Source organism: Takifugu rubripes, chromosome 17 (assembly GCF_901000725.2).
Source record: "Takifugu rubripes chromosome 17, fTakRub1.2, whole genome shotgun sequence".
Classification (NCBI taxonomy): domain Eukaryota; kingdom Metazoa; phylum Chordata; class Actinopteri; order Tetraodontiformes; family Tetraodontidae; genus Takifugu; species Takifugu rubripes.
The window spans coordinates 13412854-13435688 of record NC_042301.1 but is presented as its reverse complement, the minus strand read 5'-3'; the positions used below and the strand labels follow the sequence as shown (position 1 = coordinate 13435688).

The window sequence follows — 22835 nt, the reverse complement described above, 5'->3', positions numbered from 1 at the left end:
TCATTCAAAAAAAGAGGACAATTTTATTTTTTCTCACAACAGAACTCTCAATTGCTGGAGATGCCGTCAAAGCGCTGACAATTAGCACGCTAATATAGAATATGAATTTGATGTGCAGTTTCCAGGACATGATCCACAAAGCAGAGGAAAAAGTTCAATTCTTCAAGTTTAATACCTATTTCCTGCAGCCTTGCGTAGGTGCGTCCACATCGTTTTGCATGTGACGAGCCTCATCTGACCTGAAACGTGTCTTTAAAAAAAAACAAAAGCATCAAACGATTGAAATGAAATTTACAATCCCTTTCGGTCGCCAGCTGCAGGCGTTTGAAGGCACCGCAGTGAAATATAATTTACCAACATCATTGATCACTTTGCCATTCATTTAAGATTCAATTAACATTCAGTCCATTTCGCTCTCCACCAACCAAACTAATATAAAACAGTGAGTTATAGTCATAAAAATGGTAAATTAGTTAGATTTAACATGGGAAATTATTGGATAAAATTGAACGTTGGCTTTGCCGCGCTGTTTGTGCGCTAGCAAGTGTTTTTACAGCTTGGGAACCAGAGACGTGGTTGATGGGATATTACCCACATCAGTACAATACATCACATCGGGACAAAACCAAAAGCAAAAAGCCTCCGAAACTCCGGACGCTGCCATGTTGTGCTGCCCGCGGGTTTCACTGGGCTTCGGTCAGTGCTACAATCGTTGGGCTTTGAAGGCACAGTGGTTGAGGAGACATCAGTCTTTTTTGGGAGGAGCAGGCGTTCACATCTAGACCTCTGAGCTGTCTGAGCTGCTCCACATGCTTGCTGGGCCTTGGCTGTAGCCACTGTAGGCAGCAGAGGAAGACGCTGTGTAGGGGGGTAACTGGGTCTTCTTCTCCCTCCTCTTGCGCCGCAGCAGTAGGATCACAATCGTGGCGACGATGCACACGAGGAGGACCAATCCCGCCAGGCCTACCAACATGGGGAGGGTGTAGGTTTCGGTCTGCTCCCTGCTGGAACCCTCCAGCTGGGGGCGCTCCAGGAAGAGGTTTTGGGTATGGGACCACGGCTGGCGTTGGCTGACCACCATTCTGTCAGTGCGGTCGAGAGCGATGTGCTGGATGTTGGTCCCTCGGTTGTTTTCAACACCTATGTCCTGGTTCAGAGACGGGTCCGGGAAAGCAGGGGCGGCACGCCGCTGCCGCTGGAGGGAGTCGCCTGGGTCCTGGACTGTGGAGATGCTGTGATGCAGATACTCTAAACTGCGTTTGCCAATGTGGCGATTGGCATTTTCCCTGGAGCGTACCATGTAGATGGTGTGGATGAACCATTCCCGACCACCGGCCACCTGCAGAGCCAACACAGCTGAGCAAGAGTCTTCGCAAAACGCTACTGAATTAGGGGAGTCGCACAAACCTGGAACAGTGGATCCGATGAGAGCAGGAAGCCATCGGATCCTGGCTGTTTAACTAAAGACAGAGCTCCAGGGGTGTCTTGGGCCAGCGTGGCCTTAAAAGCTACATCGCCAAACGCTGAAGCTTGAGTCTCCGGCTGGGCTTTGTCCTGTGGACCCGCAAACAGCAATCAGAAATCACCTCCTCGCCATTTCTGGTTCCCACAACTCATACGAAGGCATCTTACCAGGATCTTGAATGTATAAAGAAGAGAAGGCGAATCTGCCAAGCAACCGTACTCCTGATTAGTTGGGTTGTACTTGGGAACGTAGCCATCCGCACCGGTGCAGAGGAAGACTTTCTCAATGCCACAGGAGAAAGAGTCACCCAGGTTCTGGACCGGGTCCACCATCACGCGACCATAGATTGTTGAGCCTACAGCCGAGTTAAGAGGGAGTACAGTACTTAAACTTGGCTCGGGTGTAATGCTTGCTAATGTCCATTAGATGGCAGTATGTGAGCACCTTCAGTGAACGCAGTATCGCTTCCTTCTCCGAAGCCCATTGATCCATCAGACAACCACAACTCCTTCTTGGACAGCAGGAACATCTGAGTGTTGAGGCTAAACTCTGCTGCAACTGGGTCGCTCACCTGGAGAAGACAGGAAGTAGATGGATTTTGTTTAGGTGTTGAGAGGTTTCTGGGATGTGTCTAACCCAGCAGTCACTAGGAGAGAAGCAGGAATGCAGCCCAGAGACATCTTTACATCCCATGTTAGACTTATGTCTGCAGTGCTCACCTGCTGGAAACGAATATCCATATCAAACGTAAGTGTCTCTCTTGGGCTGCAGACAGGAGGGATACTGAACTCCCTGTTTGGAGACGCAACGCAGGGCACCATCTTCACCGTGTAGGTCCCAGAGTAGTCTCGCACCTGGACGTCACGTAGGAAGAAAGATGATTCAGCTGTCGAGGATCGCCACACGTGGCGAGTTTATTCACAGCAGCAACTCACAGCAAAGTCTGAGACAAAACTCCACTGCTGCATGGGCTGGCTGTACGTAGGCTCGGTCCTGGTCAGGGAGAGGGTGAAAGTGAGCCCCGGGTGGTCCGCGCACATCACCACCGATGACACACCGCTTCCTGAAAACGCACATATCCTATCAAGCCAGACCTTTGTCCACAGTAGAGCTACAGAACATTTTGGGTTGACCTATGTGTTTCACTTGTTCCCTCACTGCAGGGTCAAAGGTCATTTCATTTGCTGAAATGACCTTTGGTACTTTCACACAAGAAGGAACCTTAATTTGGATCTCCAGAAATAGATGAAAGTGAGGAAATGGACTGCGCAGAAATCCGATAGCAGTTTGTGGTATAGAATGACCGCATTAGGAAGGCTTTGAATGTGTGGGCTGGCATGAATGCTACATAGTGGGGACCAGAGTACACAATTCACCTGCACTGTGAGGACAGTTTGGGGATGTGAGGGCTTTTTGTGGTCTGGGACTTGGATTTATGGTTGAACTTAGAATCGGTGTTATGGTAGGGTTAGACATTCAGTTTTACTTGTTAGGATAACACCAGTGTGTGTGTGTGTGTGTGTGTGTGTGTGTGTGTGTGTGTGTGTGTGTGTGTGTGTTACCTGGGTGAGACATAACAAACTGTCCTCTGAAACGAGCCTCTGTTTTGAAGTTGACCACCAGCCGCCCCTCCTCATTTATCCGCATGCTGGTCGGGTACATGGCTCCTACAAGAAGACAGAACCAACTTACAGTCCAGTTCACAGAAGCACCAGCGGGGGGGTGCGGCGGACTAAGAGGGTACCCTGAAGCTCGGACTCGGGCGGGCTGCCGATGCCTTCCTGCCACAGGATGGCCGTGTCATACACAAAGGTGAGTTTGAGCTCTGACTGCAGGTCAAAGTGCTGCCATCCTCCCACAGCCACCGGAGAGTGGAAGACGTAGGACACAAAGAGGGGGACCCGGAGGGTGACGTAGGACTGGACCAGATTCAGAACCTAAATTTCAGGAGAAGAACAAGTTGTCAGTGAACCGGTATGATTCCATTATCTCTATAATGGTGAAGGTGCGATAATAATTTTTCTCTTGTTTTGCCTTTCGGTTCGTCCCACCTGTCCATCTGTGCCTATGGAGCCTCCGCATTCATTCAGCAGTTCCGACATGTCGTAGTAGCTGGTGAACTCCCAGAGACAAGCCTCTAAGTTGAGGTTTCTGTAGAAGCGCAGGGTGCTAGCCGGGCGCATATTTGCGTTGTACTGGTAGGGCGACGTATCGCCGATGATTTCAGGGTTCTTGGTGGCGTTGGTGATGAAGCCGTGGCCAGTCTGGATCTCGTTAAAGTCCAGCAGGTTGGAGCAGCGGTGGTTACCCACGCGGGTGCCGTCTGCACTCAGGGTGAGCTCAAAGTTTGACAGAGGTCTTGTGGAGATCACCGGCAACATGCCTGTGGAGCGTTACATGCTGGTCAAATCTCTGATCGCATTCTTCTGTTTGACTGAGAGCAACGTGTTGGTGAGTGCTCACCGTCCATGTGCGGCATGGTCACGGTTAATTTAATGAGGTTGGGAAATTCCAGGTCATCTGGACCAGTGTAGCGGATCTTAGCAGAGAATGGTTCAGCACCCACGCTGCCTGGGATACGAGGCTGACACATACCTAGAAATAATCATCTGAGTTATCCCTGTGAACTCTAAACTGAGCGCGGCTGTCGCGGCGTGCACTCACCTTCCTCTTTGCTGATCACAACAATGGGGCTGGACAGCTCCAGACCGGCGTCCCCGTTGGCATTGAAGGCCCTTGCCGCACACTGAATTCTAGAACCTGCCTGGAAGTAAATTGAGTCCAAAGTGATGGACTTAGTGTTGGTGAAGAAGGTATTGGTGTCCACCTCCCTCATTGGGCTGGTCACTCCATCCGGCCCAGCGGGAGCGCTGACCAACCAGCGGTACTGGGTCAAGGTGTCGTTGATGTTCTCCGCAGAGCAGATGGAGGAGGTTTTATCAAAGTCCAAGTGTTTTGGGTTACAGGCCTGCGAGAAATAATGACGGAAATTCGATGAACCGGAAAGTCGGGCGTTAATCCAGCAGAGGAGCAGAAGTAAGACACTCACAGTCACACACACGACGGGGTATCCGTTGGGTGGGTGGGGCCTTTCTTTGGTTTTATCGGTGTCATCATACAGAAGGAGGGAAACCACCCGAGGGACAGCGGGGAAGGTCACGTCGGCCACACTGTCCATCTCTTCGATGTACACGATGGCCTTGTTCATCTGAGTGAAGAACAAGAAGCCGACATTAGCCGACTCTCCAGACACACTGGACTTCCAAAATTCTTTATTTAAAATGCAATCATTAAACTTTTACCCTATTTAATTTATTGAGTAATTTTACGTCCTCAGCGTATGAGGTAAAACAGCAGTTATTAGGTGCCCCTGCTCTCTGGCACTGTTGGGACGTTCCTCCGAGCATCTCGTTCCAGTGGGAAAAGCTTTTTTTAAGACTGTACTTTAGGCGCACTGACAGCAATGCCAGCTGCTGCCTGGGCTATTTTCACACAGGCTGACATGACAGCGTGCACGTGTGTAGGTATGCAGCGCGGTACATGCAGGGCCTACCAGACCAGTAGACCACTGGTTTATATTTGCTAGCGCGTGTTTGCCTGTGTGTCACCTGTATTTCGGCCACCATGTTGTCATCAGGCTTCAAGTGCACGGTGAAGGCCTCCCTCATCTCTCTCTGACCGTCGTACAGGATGTCAATCTCCACCCAGTGTTCCTTCTCGCCCTCCTTGAACTCGATATCTTTGATGCAGAGAGATTTAATAAGAAACAATCAAGAGAATACACAGAGAACACTATAAACACTAGGTGTTACCGTCTGACAGTGGGTTGTAGTCATCCCCAGAGGTTGCAGAGCCATCCTTGGTGTGCACCCTCACCACTGAGAGCTTTGAGGTGTCCCCGAGCCTCAAGACAGGAATCTTCACTGTAGCCACCTCACCTTTAACCTGAGGTTCGCGAACACTGTACTTGATCTCAGAGAAACGAATGATGGGTTCTTAAAAAGAAGGACATTTTTAGTTGAAGTAAAATGTTCTCTTAAGACAAAAAAGCCTGGAACAGTAACATTTTGGATGTAGATATTGATCTTACTGTCTTTATCATCAGTGACAGTGATCAGCGCCTCTTTCTGCTCGCCAATCAACGCGCCGTATGGCGATTTGCTCTTGGCAGTTCCCAGAACGAGTCGGAACTCCTCCTTCTCTTCGTGGATGGAGTCGTCCATCAGGCCGACCACGCAGGGCTTCTCGGTTTCACCTGGACACAGTCAGCACCGTCAGCGCGCTCAACTGAGGACCGGAGATCTGAGTTTCAGATCTGTGCCTCACCTGGTAGGAAAGTGATGACTGATGCGTCGGTGTTGGGCCTCTCGCTGTAGTCCATCATGACCTGAGCGGAACCTTGGCGGGTGTAGCAGCGCACCGTGGACCTGACGCTAATGTCGCCACTGCGGTGCACTATGGCTTTGACCTCCCCATCAGACTCATCCACCTGATAATTTCCATCTTTAAACTGGACCTTTGGCACTGCCCAAAACAATTATTTTGTCATAAGAGGGTCTATTTTTACGATTCTGGGAATTATCAATACTGTTGCTACTTTTTGTAGTATTTATGTTTGTTAGAACTGGCACTCACAGTCAGTAACTGTGTCGTTGATGGTGATGGTGGTCTTGCTCGGTTCTCCCAGCACAGCATTCATTGGCATTCGTAACACCAGGTCAAAGGTCTCGGGCCCCTCAAGCTCTGGCCGACCCAAATCGTCCAAGATGATTACCCGAAACGTCTGCATCGTCACTCCAGGTGCAAAGTCGAGGTTGCGGCTAATGCCAACGTAGTCTGATCCAGCTGAGGGGCGGGGATGGTAAGGTGATCCTCAGGAGTAGAAGACCAAACCAAATGCAGTCAACAGTATCTTTACCTTCTGCAGAGACGGGCTCGCTCTTTCTGGAGCGAACGGTGACGGTGGCCGTCTTGGATAGGTCGGTCCCCGTCCTCCATACCTTCACGTCGACGTAGCCAGAACTCTCATCCACAAAATATTCAGGTTCTTCAAAATACAGCGAGGGCTCTATGGGAAAGGCAGGTATGTGTGCATGTTTTATAAATCAACCACTCAAAGCTAACTGCACATGATCCACATATATAGTTATTGTGTTTTTCATATAATCTCATTTTATTAGAGGATACGCTCTGGTTGCAATGACAGAGATGGTTATTTTGCTAATCCTGTAAAATGACATGCTTCGGTATATTAAGTCAACGTATTTTGAATCTTTATGATGGGGTTTAGTTGGCACAAGCTGAGCGAAGACCCTCATTTCTGACTCAGCACAGGAAGAGAGCTGTCATCCCTCTTATCTCCTTCTTCTCTTCTCTCCCTCCCACGCATCTAAAACTCAGACAGCTGTTTCTGGATCGGTGCCACCTGAAACACAGGGTGTGTGCTGTTGTGCGGGACGCTCTCTGATGACAGAGCGGCCGGCGAGCGGTGCGACGAGGGGCCGACGGCGTCACAGAGGCGTCCGCTCTCATAAACCTCTGTCGAGGACGAGAACCCGGGCTCTCTGAACACGCTGTCAATTCATCTCTCCTCGCTTCTCTATCAAGTCTGTTTTTGTTGTGCTCTGGAATTCAGCTCCCTATTTTAGATTGTAGAGATTATCACCAAAACTTATATAAATCTAGTCTTTAATTTATTACATAGCATGTGCTTTTGTAGTACAGCGCCTCATTTTCCTTGCAATAAAGTTACTTTCTGCCTGAGTTGCGCGATTAGAACGGTCGGTTCTCAATCCACATGGAACTGACTGACACAACAAGATGACTGACGCTCAGGGAAGAATGTCTGGCACACTTTCAATACCTTACGGATGCCAAACTGGCTGTTTACCAGCAAGGAGAAGTGGAGCTGGTGCCAACACAGCAGCCTTAAAGATCAGGGGGAGGACGAGCCGGATAAATACAGTTACAATGGAGCTGCAATGCTGGAGAGAATCCAGCCCACTAGTTCACTCAGACAGGCAGAAGGTTTTCACACACACACACACACACACACACGGTTTACGGCGGGATGTTATTTCAGGACCCACCAAGAAGTTTACCACAATGGAGTTTTACACTGAGGAGAGTTTGTCTTCTTGTCCTTAAAGTTCCCTCCTGTGTGAGTTTCAGGGTGTTTAACAGGAACTTTAGCAGTGTTTAACATAAAGGGACAATATTGCACTAAAGGGGAGTAAAAAACATGCCAGTCATTTGGATTCCAATAGCCCCCTCCCACCCTTCTCCACCTGCCTTTCGGTTCTTCAGTACAAAGGGGTGCCCTCTGTGTCCCCCCCCCCCACCCCCGAGCCGCAACCGAATGCCAACAAGGACAGGGGTCACTACAGGAGCACAGTGGGGCTTAAATCCCTTTTATCTGTCAGGCAAGAGTGTAAAACATCCAGCGAGGCCTTCCATTTTCCTCTCAACACCTGGCTATTGTCAGAGGGATGCAGGCGGGCAGGCTGCGGTGGATAAGCGAAGCAGACTGTAGCAACACAGGAGTCAGACCTTGGCACAGGGAGGGTAATGGACCTGCACACTCTGTAAAGCCATGGGGGCAAGTGCCCTATCCAGGGCTTTAGTTTTGGCGACTCTATAGTGTGCTGTCTGTTCACCTTAATGGTGTGTGGATTACAAAAATGATAAAGCAGAGCATCAAGGATGATCCTCACCCGCCACCACAATGTCCTTTGGCACTGTAAACATAGCATTTGATGGTATTCTTCCTCAACTACTCCAAATAATGAATTATTCCAAACACTTCCATGAAGAAATAAACAAAAAATGGGGCTTCTTTCTTGGGAAAACAGCAGACATGAGACTATATCAATGCTAATCTGTCAACAGCATCTATTTCAGTGAAATGTTGAGGGGTCTGTTGCTACATTTGACAACATTGGTGGTTAATGATGACCATTACAGGCAAAAGCTCCACTCACCATCATCACTGTCTGCAAGGATGGTAACCCTGGCAGTCGGGAAGCTGGCGCCCACCTGGCCGCCCATGGGCATGCTGAGGCTGACGTTGAAGCTCTCGTCCTCCTCGTAGAGCGAGTCATCGATGATAATGACCCGACAGAGCTTCTCTCGCTCGTCCTTGTCAAAACGCAGCACACTGGTGTGGTCCTCGGGTCGGGTGATGTAGTCCGAGTAGGACAGCACGGTGCTGGGTATGGTGCCAGTGGCCGTGGCTGAGGGATTGTTGGAACGATAGGAGATGATGTTCAATAGATCAGTAGTTTCCCCTTTGACCAATGGTAATCTGTTCCACTGCCGCAGCTCTTGGAGCTAAAATCTACCAGTGAATCTGGCACCAGACTGGAAGCAGATTGTCTCACCTTGTTGAGTGTAACAGACAACCATGAGTTCCTGGCTCGCGTCGCCGGATCGCTGCACCGGCACCAGCAGCTCTCCGATATCCTCCTCAATCCTGAACTCTGCTTGAGTGATGAAGACAGTCGATTCTGTTTTGGAAGCGATACAACTGATCAGTGATTCTGACCTTAAAAAGAATAAATTCCCTGACTATATGTTTGTTACCATCGCCAGGATCCACAATTTCAACGGTTGCGGTTTGGGGGAACTCCAACAAAGCCATAACTGGGTCTGACAACTGAATCTCAAAGGTCTCCGAATTCTCAAACTGCTGGTCAGCGAGGATCTTCACCTTCCAGGTCGCTGTGGTCTGGCCCGGGTTGAACTGGACCTGCTTCTGGGCTTTGCCACGGAAATCTTTGTCTTTCTTTGCAGTTCCATCTACAGTTGCGATACCTGAAAGGAAATTTTGTTCTCAGTCAGACCTCCACACAGGCAACGAATTTTACTGCCCATCGTTACTCTTAATGACTTGTTAACTTCAGGTTTTCCTCGCCATAATTATGGCGTTGTCTCCAAGAGTTACTGGGATGGAGCTTTAATTGGAGAGAATTTAAATGAGACAGTTATGAACTGACATTTAATAGCAAGGGTGGCCTTTGAAAATGCATATTAATAACACAATACCTGCAGGGGGGAAAAGCAAAATGGGTAATAATTCTCGTTAAATTGTCAGTTTTATAAGGCCATATCACTTGCCGTCATCATGTTTCATAGGTGTGTTTTACTAATGCCGGCAGAAGGCAATGCCTGATGTGTAAATGAACACGTACACAAGTTTCACACTTACTGACAAATGAGGTTTCCCCCAGAAAACCTCTGCGTTTCAGTGTCACCTCCAGGAACTTGGCATCTTCATCCACTACATAGTACTCCCTCTCCAGAGAGATCCAGGCCCAGTTGAGCCGGAATGGCTGCGGTTTAATTTTATTTCCACCTAAAAGGCACAAAAGGAAGGCTCCTGAATTTGAATAGAGCTTCATCTGCTGCAGAGGAAATGAGCCTTTTTGTTCCAAAACTGTAATTAACTCCAGTCTCAATGAAACAAAGGGCCATTTCAGAGTAACGAGAGGAAACCTGATCACTTAACGAGGTCTTCCTTAAATTTCTCTTCACTCAGATGTGATCTGATATGTGTTGTGGGGTTTATTGTTGCTTCAGTGAGAGTTCAAACAGCAATGGCAGACACAGAAAGTTGTGTATCTTTGATTTAGCACATTCTTTATCACCTGTGACAGAGGCTGTGGTCATAAAACACACATGTGAACAAAAGCCTGGATGAGAATCACCTAAAGCTCAAAGGCACCAGCCACTGATCCATAACTTTAGCACCAAATCTTTCCTTAATCCTCGATATCTCATGACTCATATAATCCCTCAACCTGTCAGATCTCTTTTGCCGGTTGACTTTATACAGGCTGTGTTGGGGATTTTCGAGATTATAAGCGCTGACACTTTTTTCCCTTAAACAACCGCAGCAAAAAGGCCCAGAAAGCTCAGCCCGTCGGCGAGGCGCGGGTAGTGACCTGTGACTTTTGATGTGACGTGGGTCAAGCTCAGTGGGTTTGTCGGAGCGGGGGCATCGGAGAGGGCTCCTTCTTTAGTCTCACACGGCTGCTCACAATGACAGCAGCCCCGTCGACCTGATAAAGACTCTTAGGAGCGTGAGGGGAATTTCACCAGGTCACAAGAAGCACGCAGCAGTTTGCTAGCAGAACGGTGTATTTTTCAGAATAGTTTCATTTTTACTACACAGAATTTCCTGAGGGGAACAAGCGCAGTGACCAGGGTCAAGCAGCTTCTCCAAACAATGGACCAGCATTGGGTTCAGCCTGAAGAGGCTGCAGTCTTTATGCTGTGTGACTTAGGAGAATGAAAACATTTGGGGGGAGAGTGTGGGCAATAAGAATGGGAAAGGGGCCACATCCTCAAACCCACATGTCAACACTGACAAAATAGGCCCAATCCAAGGAACCTATGCAGGACATAGAACATAAAATAGAACTTGCCACATGACAAAGATATACTTTTTGTAGTGTGGAAGCACCCTAGATAACTGTTTTTTGGAAACAGGTAAATTAATTAATTTTCCCAGATTTCTTTCAAATGATTGAGTCATTTTATTGTCGTCAGTAGACGACTGGTGAGGGGACATCTGCCATCGTCCTGGGTGGGTTTGTTCCGTGTGCTCGACAGGTGCTGAGCAGGTAGTACAGGTTGTTACTTTTCTCCTGGATAATTACAGCCAGCATTGCTAAAAGTGGCACTTTTGCAGACGACTCTGCTTTTTTTCTCAGACTTTCTCACACATACTCTGAAATGAGCCTCAAACAGGGTCAAACGGGATTTCTAATCAAAGATGTCTCCGTCTCCATGTGGACGTGCTCTGATTATGTGCAGCAGAGTGACAGCTGTGCTCCCCGCCCCCGATCCCACGTTCCCTTCCCTCCATGTTGGCTTTGTTCAAAGGCTGGATGGACAACTGAGGGGGACAGCAGGCCACCGTCTGGGTGGGCCCGACCTGCACCATGGCATGCCTGCATATTGTTCACAGCCGTGATTCCCGAGACGGGAATCGCCCGATTCCCCGGCTTCTATTGTGGACGTCAGGCCCCCAAGGGCAGGGCCAGTCCTCACAGGATGCACCAGCCAAAAATAACCAAAAACCCAACTAAACACAGCTATCCCCCTCTACCCCCAACTTGAGCATATTATGGCCTGAATTTCCCCACATCAGCGTCCTTTGACAGCACATTCTTCTCCGGCTCGTTTACACAGCAGTGCTGCTTGAACCATACATAGATACAGTCACGAAGTGGGTCGGGCTGCAAATGACGGGACAAGAAGGCCAATACAAGGCTTTGACATTAGCCAGCAAGGATGATGCAAGGAGGTGCAATAAGCTAAGAATATCCTCATCTAGTGTCAGGCATCACTCTGTCCTCATTAATCATCTTCTTTTAGATGCTGTGTGTGTGTGTGTGTGTGTGTGTGTGTGTGTGTGTGTGTGTGTGTGTGTGTGTGTGTGTGTGTGTGTTTACAGTAAATGCAAACATATAGATAGCCAATAAAACATTAAAGCATAGAAAAAAATCAGAAATTGTAGCTTCTTTTTTGTCAAATGCTCATGTTAGGAATAGAGTCTGATGATAGATTATTAATCGTACCTTCTGGACAGGCGCAGCATGCGGTGTAATCGACACAGCGAAGTGGTGAGATAGTGAAGGATGTTATAAATCAAACTCTTGGCAGGGCCTGACAGCAGTAATAAGCATTAGTGTTCATTAGGAATATTTTTAACATCGGCATGTGTGATGACACCCTGAAGATAAAAAGGGAAATGTTGTTGTTGCTATGACTAGCAGCATGCTTCACACTGACATTGGTGCAAGGACATAATGTCTATTTAATGCAAAATATGTTGAGTTTCCTGAAGTATTTCTGAAAATAAAACGTTGTTTGAGGAATGTAGAAGGCTGTGCGAGCAGAGAATTTGTGCCGATGGGTGATCCTTTGAGTGATGGTCTAAGAAGAGAGACCAATTAAAGGCCTGTTGTGTGTCTGCAGCAAATGATGCCAAAGGGATGTTTTACACATCTGGATAATAACAGGATGAAGTGGAAACTTCTTAACTATTATATTCACCTCAGTGGGGTGGCAGCAGAATAACGTACAGTGGGTGCTTATTGAAAGTGCCTCGTTTCTAATACCATAAACTAGTGGGTACCCGGACCTCAGAACCCACAATAAAACAAAAGAGAAGGAGGATTTCCACCTCTGTCGATGATGTAAAGAACAAATCTACTACAATTTTATAAATATTTGACTTAAAAACTGAGCAGATTCCAACAGATTCTGCTATGATAGGCTTCTTTCATGTGACAAATCTTTAGGGGTTGCCACGCCAAGTCGCAATTTAGGCAAAAGAAGAAAAGAAAAGGAACGTAAATAAATGAGTGACAACTTGACCACATTGACATTCGAGTGCAGATGAGAATATCCCAGGAGCTATACATCATAACCCTCCACCCCGGCAGCTCCTCAACCGCAATAATTCAGCAGAAGATACAAAAGACCAGAAAGACGGAAAAATAGCCACCAGAAAGGGAAACCGAAGGTTAGAATAAAATGATAAATAGATAAACGCAAAAAAAACAGCTGAGACATTTGAAAGTAACCAAAGAAAAGAAAGAAACATGAAAGAATGGTAAGGAGGGAGAGGAAGAGCAGACTGGGCCTCGGCTTTAGTGACATGACCCCGACGGTGACACCAGGAGCCAGTAAATCTCCCGGTGACTGTTGACATTGGTGTCATGTACGATCCCACAACACAGCCCGGAAGTCTGGGTGTAACATGGCAGGGACAGCATGCAGCCGCCCGGATCCTAGCGTTCTTCTCAGAAACATGTATCTCTGTCAAAGTGAGTGCTGACACTCATTTTCGGGCACTCTTAGCCTTACTCTCCTTGTGGCCCGCGTTTGCAGTGGACTCCAGGTTATCGGGCAATCTGGGACTGGCTTGGATTTCTGCGACACAGGCAGTGGGTGACAGGGGGGTGGTGAAAGGGGATCCCCCTGGTGCCTTCCCACTGGCATACACACACCTGTCTGTGCAGGATACCACTTCACTTCCAGGCCCTGCTCCGTCTGGAGTCTGGAGGCTCCAAGCAAGTGCATTCCTCTCCCGGCTCTGTGCGATCGCATAACACACAACCCACTAAGGTCTGTGATCCCCCGCCCAGCGCTGCAAGAACATATTGTTACGATAGGAAAAGAGACTCGGTCTACTTTATCCAAATGCAAAGGCTCTTTCCTTGTTCTGCTTTTTTTTCTCATGTTAATCAGAGAACTTTCATCAGCTCTGCTGCAAATCTGAAGCTCTCTCGCTAAGGTCGGGAAGGCTGCGCAGCTTTTCTGAGGACAACCGGAAATCCAGCTATCTTGTTAAGATATATTACCGCTGTTTTAAGACAAGAAATGATCATAAATGTTTCAACATTTCCATCAGCAGGAGGACCTCTTACGCCGGGGGTCACAGGGTCACCTTTGACGGACAAGGAGGCATGAGAGGTGTGTATCTGCTTGTAAAAACAGCTATTTATTACTGCGCTATGCCAAACAACAAGCAGCCAGAGGGTGTTTCTGACCTGGTCACCAGAATGCAGGCCGTTGCCTTTAAACTGGAATTTCCCAGCAGACAAACAGAACATTACAAGCTGAGCTACACTTTGTTTACGAGTTCACCTTAAAGAGTTCTATGGATTCTATGAGAACGGATGTCCTGTAACAGCCATTTGATGCTATTTAATTAAATGAAACATGTTTGGTCTGATTGATAAGTAGCCAATTCCACAGATCTGATTGTGCGCTCAGGACTCACAATGAGACTGCAGAATGTGTCTGGACTTGACACAGCTCCACTTTCACCACAGAGTCAGGAATGTAACCAATGACCAGCAGGTCCAGATCAAAGAATTCACTGTGAAAGGACGCGTCGACTCCAGTCCTTTCTTGTCTACATGCTAATGCTGCTTCGGATGCAGCACTTCCTGTCCTCTGATTGAGATTCCCAGTGTCTGCAGATAAATGATGCAGCATTACTGAGGTGAGGTCACGGATGTGGAACAAATGTATTTGTTGCTGTGAGTATTTATCACTTGTGAACAAGCATCAGTCTTGTACGTGTACTAACAGGTAAAGCTTAAACACCGCAGAGTGCCTAAAGCAACTGCCCAGCAGTTACTTCCAAAAAACAAGATCACACTTAAACACTCCAGACGATTGATTTAGCCAAATGCTTACAAAAAGTCTTTGCCACTTAATGACCATGGTAGTCATTTTTTAAAAAAAAGCCATAATATAGATTAATTCATCATTTCAAGCGCATGAATCCTCATCACACCCCAGGCACTGAAAAAAGAAAACAAAGGAGAAGGGAGATTTTCAGGGGATAATCTCAGAAGCAAATCACTGAGGACTGTTTTGCTTCTCAAAGCCCACCTACTTAGATGGATCAACAGATAGAGAGCTAGAGTGACCATCAGTTTTCCTTGACCTGTCCCTGCTTGTCCATAAGCAAGCTGTCTCCCCCCGGGAGTCACCTCCCCAACACCCCACTTGAGCAATTCCCTTCTCAGGATGAGTTGATTTGGTCCATTTTTCAAACTTTTATTCTGCATGTTTGTCCCTGCTGTGTGTGTACGCTCTGTCTGTCATATAATACATGCGCTACCAGTCATGTTCATGCCGTGTGTGTGCCGCCGTTCAGAAACAGTGTGTTGTGTCCATGTCTGCTCCATCACTCCTGGTTCGGTGCCAAAGCTAAAGCAGCAGAAAAAGCTCCACAGTAAAGAAACTGTTGAGCTAATTGAAGCCTTACCTTCACATCTGGTGGCTAAACTTCCATTTATAGGCAGAAAAGTCAACTAACCAGGTCTCATGCTGGCACAAAATCAAGGCACAATGCAGCACAACTCAATTTCAAAAAAGAATCTGTTTTAGTAATGACCAACTTGTAAGGATTACAAAACATTTAACTGCACTGGCAGTAATTGAAAAGTGACAAGAGGTCCCATTTTAGGGAATAATAATATCTAAAACCCAACTTTGCTATGGTCTTCAGGGAAAATTAAAATTGTCTTTACAATAAAGCCTCATGAACAGTGGTTGGCTTTGCCCCACTTCAGTCTTACAGGTCAGGACTGATCAGGTTCAAGTCAAACCTAAATATGTTTTGATTGAAAATGGTTCGAACTGAATACCTTTCACACAAAAGATCAAAGATAAATCTGAGAGCACGGGAAAAATCCCAGGAAAAAGATTCTATTGTTCTTAAACAACACGTTTTGGAGCGAGAGGTGGCCCCACCTCTTCCACTGTTCTTCATCAGTGTTAAGGACCCTTTGACCCCTTTAAACCTGGTACTCTTTCCAAAAAAAGAATCAGTGGCTCCATACTGGTTGTCATGGCCAGCTGCCTTAAGTCTTTGTGATGCAAACACTTGGGAGACTGACGGAGCAGGAAGTTTGAATTTTGAAAAGCCATGAAAGACAGAAAACGTCTGAGGACTGGGGGGGGGGGGGGGTCGGTGTCAGTTCACACAAGTATCTGAAACAACAATGGAGTCTTACCACTGTCCTCAATCGTAAAGTAGAATATATCACTGGTGGCGTTGCTCCCATCCACCAGCACATAGCAGATCTTCATCTCATTGATGTCAGCTGTTGGTGTAACCGTCAAAGGTACAGAAATGTTAGTCGTATAAGTAATTGGTAGAATGAATGACAATTAAAACCACTTTTACAGCTGCAAATTATAGCCCATAGGAGGCACTGAAATTGCTCAATAAAGGGAAATATCTATAAAAGTAGTTACAGACCTTACTGTGTTTTTGATTGCTGACCCTCACATTTCTTACTCAATGGTCCAATTGTTCAATAGCTGCTTACCTTGAGTGAAGGTCTTTATGCTGTCATTGCCCAGCGCCGTGTTTATGATGAAGCCATGCAGAGGAGCCTGGGCCACTGTGTATTTCAGGACCTTCTGGTTACTGTCGCGGTCCTCTGATCGAAGGGCTTTACTGGTGATGAGGAAGCCAAGGTGGCCCGTTTGGAGGACCTTCAATGACCCGGCAGCTTTGTTGACCACAATCTGGGGCACCCCGTTATCAACAGTGTTGATGCGTATTTTCATCATCTGGGGCTTGCGCGTCTCATACACAGTGTCAGGAAACACATAAAAGTTGGCGTGGGTGCCGTCTGTCACAGTAAAGGAGAAACTGTCTTCGTTGTTCTCGGTACCGTCGTGCTTGTAGCTGATAAGGTTGTCATTCAGGTCCTGCTGGGAAAAGCTTGTGATTACTTTGCTGTTGTTGTAGAGCAGCTGTCCGTGCATCGGCACCTGGGTGACTACGAATCTCAACAGAGTGTCTGGGGTGTCCCGATCCTCCGCTGTCAGCTCGAACGGCGTGATGAGCCTAGTTCCTCCCTCCTCCACAGCCAGCTTGTTTATTGTTACGACAGGTTTCTTATTATCGACATCAGTGATGGAAACTCTGAAGGTTCGAAAGACGGGATTGTAGCCGTCTGTCACCTCGAATTCAAAGCTGTCCATTTTTATCTCATCGTCTGAGGTGTGGATGTAGTAGATCTTGTTTCCGGCCAGCTGCAGTTGGGTGAAGGTGGCTATGGGCACACCAGGATGGTCTGTGCTCTCTAAGTGGCCTCTGATTGGTGCTCGTGTGATGCTAAATGTGAGGTACTCATCGGGGCTGTTAATGTCAGTGGTGCTGAGGAGGTCAGTGGTGAGTGTGACTTTCCCGCCTTCCTTAAGAGTAACACCTTTGTTGATAACATTGGGAAACACCATGTCGATGGTTCCGATATTGATGTAGAAGTAACGGTCGATTAGGGGATTGATGCCGTCAGTGACATCAAATTTCAGCAGGTCTCGGATTCCCTCCTGGCCTGTGTGCACATACTGGATAAGCTGGTTGTCGATTTCCTCCTGAGTGAAGTTCATCCCTAATGTGATGTTGCCCAAAACGTTGCCGGATCTGCTGATTCGTTGAAGGTACCCCTGGCCTGGACCGTAACGCATGATGTAGATGAGTTCTTTGTCCTCAGAGTCGAGATCAGTGGCTTTCAAAACCTTGCTGCTGATGACTTTGGTCTCTCCGATCTCGACATCGAGGCCATCATTTATAGCCATCCTCGGTGTCTCGTCGTCGATGGGAATGACCATGACAAGAACAGTTTTCTCCACATGGTGTTTGCCATCAGAGAGTCTGATTTTGAAGCTGTCTTCTTTTGTCTCTGAATTATCATGTTCATAAATGATGTTGGACCCCTCCTTGATCTGTTCAATGCTGAAGGTCTCCACTGGGACTGTGCCTGTGCTGTGCTGCTGAACTATTGTTCCATGTTTGGGATTTTGGATTATCTCAAAGTGCAGCTCGTCCCCGGGGATGTCGCTATCCGCAGCATTCAGAATGGGCGTGTCGATGACCAGACTCATGCCTTCCATTACCACAAACTCACGGATAAAAATCTCAGGCTTCTCGTCGTTGGCTGGAATAATAACGATGGGGAAGAAATGGCGGTCAGAAAAGTTGATACCATCTGAGCAATGGAAGGAGAAACGATCTTCGACAGGCTCCAACCCTTTGTGGATGCTTTGGACATAGTAGACATGACCAAGGGTGACATCTTTAATGCTAAAGGCAGTGATGGCTGTCCCTGCCCTGGATTTCTCGGACCCGGTAGCCGGCGAGATGTTCTCCACATATCCAGATGTTGGCTGAACTACAATTGTGCACAATATGTCATCAGAGTCAGTGTCAATATCCTCAGCTTGGATGTGGTCCACGGTAATGACATTCTTTTCCCCTTCCACAACAAGAAACTGCTCTCCAACATTGACAATAGGTGGAATGCTGTCAACAGGAAGGATGGTTACATGAACCGTCACGCCCTGGACCTTGTTTCCACCAATAACCCACTGATCTGACAAATCAGAAAGGGTAAGGTTGAAGGCGTCGTGCTCTTTGACTGGCCCGATCTCACCGGATGTGTGAGCATACACCACTAAACCATTGATTAGATCTTCCTGGGTGAATCGCTCGGCAGGGATACCCTTAACCAAGATCTCGCCAAGCTTCGGCGGCTCTTCAACAATGAAAGTGAGTAACAGGTCATCGGTGTCTTCATCGTGCCCTTGAATCACGTTACTTGTAATCTCTGTTGCTCCGTTCTCCAGTACATCGATGGACGCTCCGAGCAGACCTTCAGGGAGCAGAATACTGGGTTTCTCATCATCCACCAGCTCAGTGTTGATTTTAATGGTGATGGGAACCTCATGAAAACCATCGCTAACATCAATCTTAATAACGTCACTGACCGACTCCTCCCCACTGTGGATATAGGCTATGCGACTGTTAGCGATATCTTCCAGTACAAAGGTTTCCCCAACTGTCATATCAATCCCTAAATACTGAAGGTGCCCATGCGTAGGAACCTGGGTGACCGTGAAGACGATGTTGTTGCTGTCAGTGTCGGTGTCTGTGACGTACAACTCATTCCTAGTAATGACAAATGTACCTCGCTCTGTGACAGAAAACCCCTTATTAGCGATAACTGGGGGTTTATTGTCTACTGGCTGCAGGAAGATGGTGAAGAGACCATCCGCAGTGTTACCAGCACTGTCCTCAACAATAAAAGTAAACTGAGCTACTTTTGGAGTGATTCCCAACTCTTGGTCTGGAGGCTTGTAAGCTACTTTGTGGTGATTAACTTGGGCCTGTGTAAACTCTGTAATTAAGACGTCAGGGCTGTCAGTCAGCACAATTTCGCCAAGGGGGACCGGGTGGTTCTCATCTGTGTCAGTTGGCGACTTAATGATTGTGTATTTCAGATCTCTGTCATCTGAATCTAAGTCAGAATAGCATAAGAATTTCTTCTTTAGTGGCGTCAGCTCATACTCCTGTACAGTCATGTGGAGCGTGGTGCCTGGGACGAGCTCCGGCGCCAGGTCATCAACAGGGTGGATCTTGACAGTGAACTTGTGTTCGCCGGACTGATTAGGCGGATCGTTATCATCTTGAACCCGGAACACAAACTGGTCAATCACGGTGGTGGTGCTGTGTGGTCCAGTGTGACGATAGAACAACTTTCCCTCGAGAATGTCCTGCTGAAACCATTCAGTCACCACCTGCTCAAACATGTCATCCGCCACGCTGTACTTCCAATGAGACGGGTCAGAAGGAGGCTCCACTTGCTTCAGCAGGAGCTCCCCTGCAGCAGAATAAGGTGTTTCTAAGAAAAACTTTATTGTAGAATCTTCTGAATCAATGTCTGTTGCACTCAGGATGAAGGGAGAGATCTGCATGACTTCATTCTTAAACAGCACCAGGCCGGTGTTAGCGTTGATGATGGGGGGCTCATCATCGGTCGGCGCGATCGTGATGGGGAAGAGAAATTCAACCTCATTGGTGCCATCTGTCATTCTAAAAATAATATTGTCACTGTAAGTATCACTGCCATCATGCTGGTACACCACAATACCTGCATCTAGGTCGGCAGGGGTGAAGAATTTCCTGCGAGCACCGAGCACAGTCAGCTCCCCGTGCTTTAATCCATCCATGACAGTTATTCGCACATCTTCCAGGTTATCCTCATCGCTAATCTCTAAATTGAGAGAACTGGAGAGAGCTCGTGACTGCCCCTCAAACAACAGCTGTCCGGTGTTTCTGGTCGCTACAGGAGCCATGGTGTTCATTGGCTTGACCACAATCATAAAGGCAAACGTGTCAGACACAGCTCCATCGGTATCTACAACTTCAAGCTCCAGCTGGAAAATCCTCTCTACCTCAGAATCTTCCGAGGGGGGTTTGTAAGCTATCTTGAGATCCTTGATGTCTCTCTGAGAGAAAGAGGTGACGGGCAGGTTCTGATCATCAGTGCTGATAATAAAGCCATGCTGGGGGCTCAGCGGGGTTGTGATGTTGAAGATTAAATCATCTGGGTCGGATTCAACATCTTCAGCTGCCAGCATGTCACTGGTGATAGCTGTCATCACAAACTGATCAACCTCCATCATCATCATGGCGACAAAACTGGGTTTGGGCGCAGTGTTTTCTGACCCCTCCCTAATTCTAACCAGCATTTGGAAATGCTCTTGGATTATAATGTTGCCTTCATTGTCCTGCAGCTCTACCAGCATTGGGATATAGTCTCTGTTTGGTGATTTGCTTGTAGCTGTGTGCTTGTAGCGAATGCCCTGTTTTACAAACTCATCACAGTCAATCATCCGGCCATTGGAGGGATTATTTAAAAGCACGCCATACCTGGGAAGGCCTCCTTCGCCGATCAGAGTGGCGATCTTACACTGTGTCACGCCGTCCTCAAAGGAATACTCCAGAGCCTTTTTATCAATAGGGTTGCTGTCGCCTTGAAGCTTTTCAACATTGAGTGGAATATTCCGAGTGATGATCTCGAGCTGCCGGAAAACCACCTCCACTTCCAGCATGAACGGGACGATGAGTGTGTCCGTCTGGGTGTCGTAACGCAGCTGCAGCTTCACGCGATCCCTGCTGGGGCTCCGGGCTCCGAAGTGGGTGTATTTCACATCTTCCGGTCCGAATAAACAAGGGAACCTTTTCGGGGTCAGCATCCCAGGTTTCTGGGACAGTGGGTCATTGTCCAGAACTGTGATCTGGCAGCGATCGCCAGGCTGCGTCTCTGTTACCAGGTCATTCACCGGGTCCAGAAACACGGACCGGCCAATGGGCACTCTGATTCCATTGTTTGCAATGATAATGCTGTCTTCATTAGCTCCAGGTCTGTGCTGATAAAGGTGAGCTGGGTCAAACGGATCAGCATCTACTGAGACAAAAGAGAGAGCAAAGGACAGAAGCAGGCATCTCAAAACTCCCCAAAGTGGGAAACCTTTCAGACAACCAGCCATATCCACTGCTAGGTGCCTTGTGTTTTATTGTACAAGTCAATGGGAGCAGGTAGATGTCTCTGTCCAGACGGAGAAAAGAACATGGAAAAGTGACCTCTGATGAGCCTCCCAGTGTCTGTGTGGCCACACGGAGACACAAGTGTGGCAAATGCTGCAGGACCCTGCAGGTAATAATGAAACAGTAGACACGGACACAGGCTCCTCCTGCTGACAGCCCAGGGAGGGAGCCTCCTGCCCCCATGGCTAATTTAAGATAGTCCATTGGATGAGACTCTGAGGCTCCCTCCAACAACACCCACCTTCCACTCCCTTTTACTACTGTGTATGTGTGTGTGTGTGTGTGTGTGTGGGGGGGGGGGGTGTCCCCCATACACTGCAGCAAAGTTAATTCGGTATAAACTGACATTGTTTAACTCTCTCTACATTTTAATCCCTCTACATTTAAGAACATTTAAAATCATTTTGGCTGTATTTGGTCACTTACTATACATTTCCAACATTTGATTTCACACTGTTGTGCTGCGAAATGTTCAAAACTGTCACATGAATGGGAATAATAATAATTTGATTCTGCCAAAAGACGGGCAATAATCTGACATCAGCTGGGTGGACAGGTACAGCAGAGCCCAAAAACACTTTCAAACCAGAGTTTTCCTCCTTCATTTGCTTCACTTCCTACAATTATGATTTTTTTTCCTTTTGGGTCCAATTGAAAAGTGTTTTGAGGATTTTATTTCACAGGTTTGACTCCGACTGCACCTTCCTGCAGTCTCGCTAGATGCGGTGCGAATGTGAGAATGTGTACACGGTGTGGCGCACAAGGTCGCGTTAAGATAAAAATACCTAGTAGCCTTTTATGGATCATCTTTTGAGTCGAGCCCGACACTCGATGAAGTGATCCCCACACATTGCTGAAGCATTTTCACAGTTATTAATAATATACACTCATTTACTGATCTTTTTTTTTCAAATAATAAGTTGTTGAAAGAGGACTTCAAGTTAAAAAAAAGCACTAGATGGTGTCAAATTTGATCCTGCAATTTTTTCCCCTTTTAAACAGACCTATAATGTCTCTTGCAGCTTACTGGACAAGATAATGTCTTTAGGGACACTGGGCAACCTTCCTCCAAGTGTGGGTCAAATAGCAAAGATGCCAGATGCATCCAGGCATTCAGTATCACACTTTTCACTGCATCCCCTAAATACAGCTCCCCTTACTCACTTGACAGGCCAGGAATAAAAATGGGGCACACAACGTGAGGTATAACTATAGAAACAAACACGGGCTTTTCATACCAGGTTACTAGTGGATTTTACTCACATTCTTCCAATAGATGAAGAGAGCACGGTAAAAATAAAGTCTGTGAATCAAACAGAGATCAGAGTCATGACTCTAATATTAACTCATGAGTCAAAGGGAGTTACTAAGGAAAACAACCATTAAATGCGTCACTCCTTGTCCGAATTGACGGCGTCCATTAAGCCATTAGTT

The 22835-nt window shown here is 47.3% G+C and overlaps 1 protein-coding gene across 1 annotated transcript; it reads right to left on the bottom strand.

Annotated features, from left to right (window-relative positions):
- Positions 1 to 3: 3 nt before the first annotated feature.
- On the bottom strand, positions 4 to 21456 carry frem3 (Fras1 related extracellular matrix 3). Its single transcript, XM_011612982.2, has 24 exons — positions 16330 to 21456; positions 16012 to 16101; positions 9672 to 9818; positions 9047 to 9277; positions 8845 to 8970; positions 8446 to 8697; positions 6384 to 6533; positions 6101 to 6310; positions 5792 to 5989; positions 5556 to 5720; positions 5278 to 5460; positions 5074 to 5204; positions 4515 to 4673; positions 4130 to 4433; positions 3929 to 4060; positions 3517 to 3848; positions 3210 to 3402; positions 3028 to 3132; positions 2401 to 2528; positions 2185 to 2319; positions 1910 to 2036; positions 1633 to 1820; positions 1408 to 1554; positions 4 to 1339 (listed from the first exon to the last, which is right to left on the bottom strand). The coding sequence occupies exons 1-24, from the start codon at positions 21341 to 21343 to the stop codon at positions 779 to 781; spliced, it is 9408 nt and encodes a 3135-aa protein (XP_011611284.2). The 5' UTR covers positions 21344 to 21456; the 3' UTR covers positions 4 to 778.
- Between the last annotated feature and the right edge of the window lie 1379 nt (positions 21457 to 22835).

Excerpts from the sequence above, each read along its gene's own strand:
- frem3 (XM_011612982.2), bottom strand. The coding sequence starts at position 21,343 with ATGGCTGGTTGTCTGAAAGGTTTCCCACTTTGGGGAGTTTTGAGATGC. Across the intron at positions 5,205-5,277 it reads CTACAACCCACTGTCAGACG|ATATCGAGTTCAAGGAGGGC; the intron begins GTAACACCTAGT and ends TCTGCATCAAAG. Across the intron at positions 3,133-3,209 it reads GCCCGAGTCCGAGCTTCAGG|GAGCCATGTACCCGACCAGC; the intron begins GTACCCTCTTAG and ends GTCTTCTTGTAG.